The sequence below is a fragment of the Megascapheus bottae genome, chromosome 15, assembly GCF_031878675.1.
Source record: "Megascapheus bottae isolate mThoBot1 chromosome 15, mThoBot2.hap1, whole genome shotgun sequence".
Classification (NCBI taxonomy): domain Eukaryota; kingdom Metazoa; phylum Chordata; class Mammalia; order Rodentia; family Geomyidae; genus Megascapheus; species Megascapheus bottae.
Genome location: NC_143523.1, coordinates 39186518 through 39198099, shown reverse-complemented (window position 1 = coordinate 39198099; position 11582 = coordinate 39186518). Strand labels below are relative to the sequence as shown.

At 35.8% G+C, this 11582-nt stretch overlaps 1 protein-coding gene across 4 annotated transcripts in view; it reads left to right on the top strand.

Moving 5' to 3' along the window:
• Positions 1-11582, top strand: part of Jmjd1c (jumonji domain containing 1C) — a 182497-nt gene that overhangs the window by 156153 nt on the left and 14762 nt on the right. For all 4 annotated transcript variants that reach the window (XM_090346399.1, XM_090346401.1, XM_090346402.1 and 1 more), the window contains 6 exons: positions 323-601; positions 4580-4748; positions 5970-6060; positions 6850-6980; positions 8097-8219; positions 11269-11408. In XM_090346399.1, the coding sequence (XP_090202525.1) occupies positions 323-601; positions 4580-4748; positions 5970-6060; positions 6850-6980; positions 8097-8219; positions 11269-11408 (933 nt within the window). The remainder of the gene's footprint in view (positions 1-322; positions 602-4579; positions 4749-5969; positions 6061-6849; positions 6981-8096; positions 8220-11268; positions 11409-11582) is intronic.

Below are 11582 nucleotides of genomic sequence, written 5' to 3'. Positions count from 1 at the left end.
GGTCCAGAGTTCAATTCCCATGACCAGCTCCCTCCTTCTCCCCCAAAAATATCGTATGGAAGTGATATAAAATGCTTAGATACCAGGTTTTTATTTAATTGCTCATCAGAAAGTAGGAATCCTGTGTTTCTGAGTTCCTCCGGTCACCAAATTTCTGACCCCCATTTGCAGAGAAAGAGTATAGGAACATAAATATCTACCAGCAAAATTGCATATTCTTAAATGTATTTTCCCCTTTATTAGTAAGTGAAAGTTTAAAATGAAAATTGTACATTTCCTCCAACAAATTTTTTTTTTCAGAAAATTTTTTTTTCTCTACCAGGGTGGCAAAAGTGGACGGACTATGCCTAATATTCTTGATGATATAATTGCTTCAGTTGTTGAAAACAAAATTCCACCAAATAAAACTTCCAATATAAATGTAAAATCAGAATTAAATGAAGAACCTAAAGAGAGTCAAAATCCTGCCATGAGTGAAAATGATAAATTATACAGTGATATCCCACATTCATGGATCTGTGAGAAGCATATTTTATGGCTTAAAGATTATAAGAATAGTAATAATTGGATGCTTTTCAAAGAATGTTGGAAACAAGGACAGGTAAATACTTAAGGTTGATTATGTTAAAATTCTTCTTGTACATGAAGTTTACTAAGGAGGAAAAGCATTTCCTCTTAGTAATAGAAATATACAGGAGAGAAACATGAAACTGAAAGATTTACCAAAGAAAGGGTAAACAAATGCAGTAATGGTATTCACTATATTCTATGTTGAAAATAACCTATACAACTTGTGGATTGGGATGGGAGGGGAAAACCTGGGAGAGCAGAAAAGAAAGGGTTGACATAGTCCCAAAAGAAATGTACTTTTTAACTGACTTCTATAACTGTAACCCTTTTTTGCGTTACCTTTCTCAACAGTAAAAAAATTTAAAGGGGCTGGGAGTTTGGTTTGTTGGTAGAGTGCTTGCCTAGCATGCACAAAGATCCAGGTCTGATCCCTTGGTACCACATAGAAAAGCTGGAAATAGTGCTGTGGCTCACTAGCAAAGCATTAGCTATGAGGAAAAAGCCCAAGGACAGTTCTCAGGCCCTGATTTCAAGCCCCAGGAGTGACAAAAAAATAAATAAAAATAAAAATGTAGTCTGGAAGTGGTGTTGTGGCTTAGAGGTAGAGTGCTAGCCTTGAGCTAAACTGCTTAGTAACAGCACCCATGCCCAGAGTTCAAGCCCCACAATTGACTAAACAAATGGAAATTAGAAGTGAGTTTGCTGAATTGAAAAATGTTGGGTTTTGGTTTTGGTTTTGGTTTTTGCTTGTGTTATGGTGGGAATTAAAGCCAGGGCAAATGTGTGTGCTGTCCTTTTCAACCCAGTTCATCTAATCTTTGTTTCTGAGTCTTTTTGCTGTGCTTTGGTTTGAGCTCAAGGACTTTTGTTTGCCATGCAGCTGCTCTATGATTTAAGCCATCCTTCAGATCCTCTTTTGCCTTGTCACATCCAAAGTACTTTCACTTCCCTATGTTGGTGGAAATTATAGGAGCATGGCATTACAACCACCTATTGTGCTTTCTCTGTAGCTGGTATAACAGGTGCACACACCTCCCCCAATTACTGAGTGACATGAAATCTTGAGGTTTTTTTTTGTTGTTGTTTGTTTGTTTGTTTTGCCAGTCCTGGGCTTGGGCTCAGGGCCTAAGCACTGGCCCTGGGTTTTTCTCAAGGCTAGAGCTCTGCCACTTGACCTATTGCACCACTTCTGGCTTTTTTCTATGTGTGGTACTGAGGAGTCGTGCATGCTAGGCAAACACTCTACCACTAGACCAAACTCCTGGCCCTGTCTTGAGAATTTTTATTCCTGGGCTGGTCTTGACCTTTGATCCTTTGATCAAGCCACTGCACTTGGCATGATCAATTCTCTTATTACATTCTGCTCAAATATATTGATTTTGGGATAGTGGGTGTGGCTCACATGGTAGAATACTTGCCTAGCAAGCATGAGTTTTGTCTTGCAAAACCCTAGTACTGATAAAACAACAACAATAATAATAATAATAGGGCTTATATATGATCCACATTTGAAATAATGTTTACTTTGCGTTTCAGATGGCAACTCACTTTACAAGTACAAATATTATGAGTAGATATATTTACATAGGAGTTTAATTTTTCAACATACTTTCTGGAAACGTTCTTGTTGAGCATCTGATTGGAGCCAGTTTTGGTGTTAGGCCTCACGAATATAAATATCAACTGGCTGTGTAGAAATAAAAATCATGTCATTACAGTGGTTCTCAACCCTTTTTTTAGTCATTAGTGTTTTTCAAAGTCCCATAAAAGCTTGGTTGTTCCTTTCACCAAACACCACACACCTATGCATTGTAGTCACAAAAAAGATCTAACATGTAAGCTGGGTACCAGTGGCTCATGCCTGTAATCCTGACTACTCAGGAGGCTCAGATCTGCCACCAGAAAACCAGAAGTGATGCTGTGGCTCAAAGTGCTAGAGTTCTAGCCTTGAACTGAAGAGCTCAGGGATAGCACCCAGACCCTGAGTTCAAGCCCTAAGGAAAAAAAGATTTAGTATCAATTTTTTTATTCTCTTATATGCTGTCTTGATTCCCTGATGGCATTACTAGACCAAAAGTTAGAACATATAATTTTGATTAGGATTTCTCCACAGGAAGTAGTCACATGATTGTTTTTATTTGAATGTTTTAAGAAATTTATCTAAGGATCCATGGAAACACAATGGAATGGTTAAATTAGTAATACTTGTTCAAAAACTTGTTGATTGCCATGGGATTAAGTGAAATTTTCCTAGGTGGATAAGAGACTGGGTAGAAAGCTATTTAAGTAGGTTTGTGTTTTCTTTTGTTTTTTATAGGAAAGAAAGAAATTAAGGGAATGATAATGAAAGGTTCTTATCTATCATAATGCTATCTACATTACTAGATAATAGTTTTAGGAATCAACTTCATCAATCTGACATTTTAAACTAGTTGTCAGCAAAACAATTGAAGTTAAATTACAGAACATTCACAGAGGTAATCATTCTTAAAGATGATGATAAGGATAGTAATACTGTGCTTTGAATTACTTAATATATGGATTAGCTTATCACTGTATTTTTAAAAAAAAACTGCTCAGTCTGCTAAATACTGTTAACACAAAGGACTTGAAAGTATTGGATGTATGTAAAATTAAGTTATTTATTAGCTAAAAGGCTATTTAATGAAGCATTCTACCAAGTAATTAAATAGACGTTGATTAGGTGTTTATTTTTTAATTTTGTGATTATATAGTTCAAAAATTCTGTGTTTTATACTTTCACTTTTTAATTATCTTCAGTAGTCTACCTAATACATTTTAGGATTCTCAACTTTTTATGTTCTCTAGTCCAGAACATGCTTAGTTGGGATGTTGTTCTTTTTTTTTTTTTTTTTAATTCTTGTTGTTGTTTACCTCAGCACTGGTAATTTGATCCTAGGGCTTTGTGCTTGCTAGATAATCTACAACTTAAGCCACATCTCCGCCCCCCTCCCCCAATGGTGGCTCTTTTTAAAAACTTGTAAATAACACATCAGATGAAATTTTTTTAATAGTTTGATGTTAATAGAAACAGTAAATGCAGTGCATCTTGAGTTTCTCAACTAAGTCTTGAAAGAATTTGAAGTCATGATCTGAGCAATTTATTTCCATCAATCATTAGAGTTAAAAATCTGTTGTTACTACTAAATGTGTAATTTTTCTTTGTTTTTGTTGGTTGTGGGACTTGAACTCTGGCCCTGAGCTCTTCAGCTCAAGGCTATCACCCTACCCCTTGAGCCATAGTGCCACTTCTAGTTTTCTGGTGGTTAATTGGAGATAAATGTCTCAGAGGCTTTTTAGTGCCTGGGCTATCCTCTTGAGTAGCTAGGGATTACAGGTGTGAGCCACCACATGCAGTTAATGTTTTCATTTATTATGATTCTTTAAAGAAAGATAAAATGTATTTTAAGTGATACTTTTATGAACTCAGAATGTATATAATTATACTTTAGTCCTGTTTTTACTTTTGAAAAATTGAATTAATCTTGCCTGCATACATATATACATTTGTATACATATATTGTATAGTTACAGAGCAATAGTTTATATTCATTTGATAAAAATTAGCCTATAATCTTTTTTTTTTTTTTTTGCCAGTCCTGGGCTTGAGCTCAGGGCCTGAGCAATGTCCTTGGACTTTCTCAAGGCTAGAGCTCTACCACTTGAGCCTCAGCACCACTTCCGGCTTTTTTTCTATGTATGTGGTACCAAGGAATCGAACCCGGGTCTTCATGCATGCTAGGCAAGCACTTTAACCACTAGGCCAAACTCCCAGCCCCTGAAAATTATCTTTTTATTTCAAAAATATCAGTGTACTGTATACAGCATTTTTTCACAATGTAGTATACCATCTTCAGAAACAATTTTGAAATTCTTTAGATTCAGAAATTTTTTATTAGTCCTGTAACTTAATAATTGTTGTATGTATAATTAAATCTTGAAGTTTTTTTTATAAATTTTAATTGTTATTTGTTTCTTTACTCATAAGCCTGCAGTGGTTTCTGGAGTCCATAAGAAAATGAACATTAGTTTGTGGAAGGCTGAATCAATTAGTCTTGATTTTGGAGACCATCAAGCTGATTTACTAAACTGCAAAGACAGCATTATTTCAAATACCAATGTTAAGGAATTCTGGGATGGTTTTGAAGAAGTTGCAAGTAGGTTTTTTTTTTTTTTAATTGGTTTAATGTTTATCTAATCGTATATATCCAAAATGACAAATTAAAATTTAACAAGCTTTTAATCTCCAAAACTTCTATATTGTTTGTTGTCATAAGTAGTTAGAAACAAATGGATCCTATCTTAATTGTGACACTAATTTCCTTTGACCTTAACTCATTTAGGTAACTCATTTAAGGTAATATATGGGGGAATTTTTGGAAATCCTATGAAATTATGGTATTAAATCATATAATTTACCTAAAACACTTTGAAAAGCAAGTGTAATTGTAATACTAATGTTAGCAAATGAGAGGGGGGTGTGTGTGTGTGATGGTGTCGGTCATGGAACTTGAACTCTTGGGTCTGGGCTTTGTGCCTGAGCTCTTCAGCTCAAGGCTAACAACCTACCTGTTTAGCCACAATGTCACTTCAGTTTTCTGGTGGTTAATTGGAGATAAGAGTCTCACAAACTTTAGTGCCAAGGCCGGCTTTGAACTTCAGTCCTCAGATCTCAGCCTCCTTCAAGTAGCTAGGATTACAAGTGTGAGCCACTGCAACCGGCTACAAAAGAGAGTTGATGAAGGGCCCAGAGTTTGGCCTAGTGGTAGAGTGCTTACCTAGCATGTACGAAGACCTGAGTTCAATTCCTTGGTAACACATACATAGAAAAAGCTAGAAGTGGTGCTGTGGGTCAAATAGTAGAGCATTAGCCTTGAAAAAGCCAAAGACAGTTCCTAGGACCTGAGTTCAAGCTCCACGACTGACATACACACACAAAAAAGTCACAAGGAGTGTAGCCTAGAGGTAGAGCACTCACCTACTATGCACAAAGCCCTGGGTTTGATTCCTCAGTACCACATACTCAGAAAATGCAGGAAGTGGTGCTGTGGCTCGAGCACTATTCTTGAGCAAAAAGTGTCCAAGGACAGTGCCCAAGCCTTGAGTTCATCCCTAGGACTGGGGTTCCCCCCCCCCCCGCAAACAAAAAGAGTTTATAAAAGCTTTTTAAAGATTCTACAAGTGGGTAATGCTGTCTGTAACGTATATTTTGTAAGTAACGAAATTGTCTACTATTTAAGTATATAGAAAATAATGTCAACAGTCATTCACTGATCACATGTACAAAAGTTGAATCAGGCATTTACATTTTTCCCTCAAACATTAATAAGCACAAAATGGAAGAAAATACTTTTAATAATTAACTGTATATTTCATAGAACGACAGAGAAACAAAAGTGGAGAAACAGTGGTTTTGAAATTGAAAGACTGCCCTTCAGGAGAAGACTTCAAGACCATGATGCCTGCAAGGTATTTTTTGGAGACATTTTTTATTTTGACTCTTGGTTTTTTTGAGTTTTGAGATTATCCTTAGGGGAAGTATAAGTAAATACAAGTATAACTATTAGATTGTTTGATTTCCCAATGGTTGTGTGTGTGTGTGTATGTGTGTGTGGGGAAGCATATGTGCATGTGTCTGTGTGCGTACATGCCAGTCCTGGGGCATGAACTCAGTTCCTAGGCACTATCCCTGACCTTCTTTGCTCAAGATTAGTGCTCTACCACTTGAGCCACAGTTCTACTTCTGGCCTCATTTTTAATTTTTTTTTAAAGTAGACTTTCCTCCCCATGCTGACTTTGAACCTCAAGCCTTAGATGATCAGCTTCTAAGTAGCTAGAATAAAAGATGTAATCTGCCAGCACCTGGCAATAAAACTATTTTTGAGCTACCATTTTAAAATATAACTGAATCCCTGTAACCTCTGCAGGTGCAAGAAAAATTTAAAGAACAATCTCTGTTAAGGTAAGGCAGTAAAAAAGGAATAGTTACATCAAAAAAAATAAAGCATAGAAGAAATGGAGCAGCAAAAACCCATATCCCAGTGCCAGTAGTTCACGCCTATAATCCTCGCTACTCAGAAGGCTGAGATCTGAGGATCCAGATTGGAAAGTCCCTGAGAGTCTTATCTCACAGTTAACTACATGAAAAGCAGAAGTGATGCTGTGGCTCAAAGTGTTAAAGTGCTAATTATCTTAAAGAAATATTGTATGTTATTTTCAACAACTTGGAAATTAAAAATACTCATGATATTTCTTCAGATATGAAGATCTTTTAAAAAGTCTACCATTGCCAGAGTATTGTAATCCAGAAGGAAAATTCAACTTGGCCTCTCATTTGCCAGGATTCTTTGTACGTCCTGATCTAGGACCCAGGTTGTGTAGTGCCTATGGTGAGTATAATTTTATGTTTCTTCTAAATGTTTGTAATTCAGATTTTAACAATCTCTACAAAGGTGTTCACCTTTTTTTAGTTTTTGACAAGTCAGTTCTCTTTTTTTCCTCCTGTGATTTTTTTTAAAGATATTTATCAGATTTACCCTTTTTGCCATATTATATTTCTTCCTCTTGCTCCTTAATATATGCATCTTGGTGGGCCTCATTATGCTATATTTATTTATAAATATGTGTGTATAATGTTGTTCATGATGTCTCAGTTTCTACTCCTATCCCCATCTTCATCTTAGTCTCCTTATGTTCATATCCCATTGCTGTTACTGTCATCCTTGATCATTTTAAGTCTATGCTTCACAATTGTATGAGGGACAGAACATTTGGCTTTGATCCTGCTTACCTTATTGGACATGATGCTCTTCAGATAATCTATTTTCCTAAAAATGCCATAAATTCCATTTTCCCTTATGGCTGATTAATATTCCATGGAGTGTGTACATGAGTGTGCACACAATTTTTTATTTTCTTTATCCATTTTTTTGCGTATTGGACTGCTGTGATCAGAGCTGCCGTTTATTGAAGGTTTGTTTTATATCAAGCAGTATGTTAAAAATTAACACCCAGTATTAAATACCTACTAATTTTCCTTTTAACATAATATTTGCCCTTCATATTAATTTGCTTGATATAGGACATTATAATGAATACAAACATTCATTTTATATATAGATATAATTTTTTATTTTGCCAGTCTCGGGTTGGGGATTATATCAGGGCCTGAGCACTGTTCTTGGGTTTTCTCATTAATTCTGGCTTTTTCTATGTATGTGCTACTGAGGAATTGAACCCAGGTCTCTGTGCATGCTAGGCAAGCACTCTACCATTAGGCCAAATTCCTGGCCCAAGTTCATTATAATTTGAAGCTCAGAGTATAATGAATCATTCTGATGGATCTTACTTAGAATGAATACCCTGTTACATTTTTCTTTTTTTCTTACATTCATCAGGTAGTAGGTGCATTGATACCGCTTCTCATGTTTTTGTCCCTATTTCCCTCCCCACCCCCACCCTGTTTCATTTTTCTAACGAAAGCAAAAATCTTATTTTATACACAGGTGTAGCTGCTGCTAAAGATCATGATATAGGAACAACAAATCTTCATATTGAAGTTTCAGATGTTGTAAATATTCTAGTCTATGTTGGCATAGCTAAAGGAAATGGGATTATTTCAAAAGCAGGTAAGGAAGCTTAGTAGTAGTGGTCCTAATAGTTGAATAACAATACCTATTGTGTTTGTTTGCCTCTGGTTTGTGACAGTAAAGGTTACAAAGCAGGTTGCAGTAGATATGGGGCCCCTCTCATCTTTATTACTTGAAAAAAAATTTATATAACTTTCATAAATTTGTTATTGACACTGTATTGTGGTCATAAAAATGCATTGTGAGGGCGTTGGGGATTTAGCTCAGTGGAAGAGCATTTGCCTGGCAAATGCAAGGTCCTGAGTTAAGTCGTCAGCTCTAGGAAAAGAAAAAAACATAAATAAAATGTATTGTGGGACCAAGAGTGTGGCTTAGTGGTAGAACGCTTACTCAGCATACATGAAGCTCTGCATTCAATTTCTTGGTACCACATTCACAGAAAAAAGCCAGAATTGGTGCTGTGGCTCAAGTGGTAGAATGCAAGCCTTGAGAAAGTCCAAGGACAGTGCCCAGGCCCTGAGTTAAACCCTCAGGACTGGCAAAAAAAAAAGAAAAAGTAGGGCCAGGAATTTGGCCTAGTGAGCGAGTGCTTGCCTAGCATGCACAGAGACCCAGGTTTGATTCCTAGGTACCATATACATAGAAAAAAGCCAGAAGTGATAAAGCTCTGGCCTTAAACTCAAGGACAGTGCAGTGCTCAGGCCCTGAGCTCAAGGCCCAGGAGTGGCGGAAGGAAGGAAAGAAGGAAGGAAGGAAGGAAGGAAGGAAGGAAGGAAGGAAGGAAGGAAGGAAGGAAGGAAGGAAGGAAGGAAGGGGAAGGGGAAGGGGAAGGGGAAGGGAGGGAAGGGAAGGGAAAGGAAGGAAGGAAAGGAAGAATTGTGAAACTCACTTTAAACATAGATTGAAGTTCTGTAAAGTTGTGGAGGTTTTTTCTATTTTGTTTTTTGTTTGTTTGTTTTGGGGAGGGGTCTTTTGGTTGTTGTTTTTTTTTTTTTTTTTCTTTTTTGGCCAGTCCTGGGACTTAAACTCAGGTCCTTGGTACTGTCCCTGAGCTTCTTTTGCTTAAGACTAATATTCTGCCACTTGACCCACAGTGCCATTTCTGGCCTTTTCTGTTTATGTGGTACCAAGGATTCAAACTCAGGTCTTCATGTATGTTAGATAAGCACTCTACTATTAAGCCACAGTCACAGCTGGAAATAAGTGGGTTTTTTTGTTTGGTTGGTTTTTTTTTTTTTTTTTTTTTTGGCCAGTCCTGGGGCTTGAACTCAGGGTCTGAGCACTGTCCTTGGCACTTGAGTCACAGCACCAGTTCCAGTATCTTTTTCTATATATATGATATCAAGGAATCAAACCCCAGTCTTCATGCGTGTTAGGCAAGCAGTCTACCAGGCCAAACTCCCGGCCCTGACAGAGATAATATTTTAGCCTCAAGCATTCTCTACCCTCCTAGGATCAGAAAGTAGAATATACTATACTATACTATACTATGCTATACTATTATAGCCTAGTAGTTTTAATTTCCTTTATTTGGATTCCTGAATAATTGGTCAATAAAAGAGAATTTGATTATAGATTATTATTTATTATGTACAGGATCATAATTCTGGGTGTTAGTCTAAATGCTTGCACTATATAGGTGGATGGATGGATGGGTAGGTGAATGGATGGATGGCTGATAAAGCATCCTTTGACATTTTCATCCTATTATTCCTGCCCTCATAACCATATATCATCAATCTGTGGCTTCCTATTTAAAGTTTTATTAATAGGATATTTGTAAAATACCAGCCATTATTTTCTTAGAAAACATTTTAAACTTAATCCAAAAGGACTTAAAAATGATAATCTTCTATAATCTTAATATTGTTCTAACTTTTCTTGTTAAAATTTGAAAGAAAACTTGTTACAGATAACATTTGAGGATTGAACCAATTATTACATGTTCTGTCTTAATCTTTAAAATAAATCCCTGTAGTCAGATTTGTATATTAAAAAGGTTTTACTGTGCTTATGTAGAAAACATCTCATATAGCCCTTGTAGTAGGCAATACTTAATGTATTTCAAGAGCTTCCTGTAGTTCCACATTTGAAATAACCCCAGTTGATATTTTGTGTACCTACAAAATATTTTTATATCCACATATTTGAAGTTGGTTATATTGTCAGAGTTTTAGAATTATTGCTTGCCATTTTTTTAACTCACAACTTTGTTTTGAAGGAATTGCATTTGATAACAGATTAATCACAATAAAATATTAAATATACTCAAAATAATTTCCTTTAGTCATAGTATTGATAAATGCCTAATTTTTTTAACTTTCCTAAACTGTTCAAATATAAGCTAGTGATATTTTCACTGTCTACTTTATGTAGTAGTTACAAGGGAACCTAGTTAGTGAAAGTCCTTTGTAAATACTGTACTTGCTATCATTAGGATAACCCTTCCTTGGGACAAGCAGAGAAACAGTTGGATGCAAACCATTGGGTTTTCTATCTCATGCTCTATGGTTTTCAGAAAATGAATGAGAAACAGAAGAAAGTTGCTGGAGGTAGAAGAAAAATATTTCTTTACATATTTAAGTATTAGTATAACCTGCAAACACTTTTGTGGCCACAATTTAATGATATAACGGTACTGGTGGCGTACACCTTTAATCGTAGCTACTCAGAAGGTTGAGATGTGAGAATCCTGGATTGTAGTCACCATAGGCAGAAAAGTCCCTCTGAGACTCTTACATCTAATTTAACTACTCAAAAGCCAGAAGTGGAGCTATGACTCCAAGTGGTACGTACTAGCTTAGGGACAAGGCCCTGAGTTTAAGCCCCATGACTAATCAAAACAAAAAAATGATTTGAAGTTTAGATAAAGATAGCCAAAGAATTAACTTTTTAATATTTAAATATTTCTTAAAGACCTTCGCTCTTTCCAATGTTACACAAGAAACAGAACCCAAGTTCTCTATTTTTGTGACATTTTCGAATATGCAGTAGCTGGGTTAGAGCATGAATTCTAGTCATGTATTTGATAAATTTTAGAAGGTTTGGCTTTCTGGTACTAATTTAAAAATACCCTTCTGTGTTTCAGGAATACTTAAGAAATTTGAGGAAGAGGATTTGGATGACATTTTAAGAAAACGATTGAAGGATTCAACTGAAATACCTGGTGCTCTGTGGCATATCTATGCTGGAAAAGATGTTGATAAGATAAGAGAATTTCTTCAGAAGGTATAGTTTAGATCCTAGATGAACAGGGATTTAATAATTTTTGAATATTCTTGAATAGTTGTAATTCTGATCATTAAATAACTTAAGGTGATTTGATATATATATATATTTATATATTTTTTTTTTTTGGTAAAACCTCCATTTTAAACATGTTTCACTGTGGAAATGAAACCT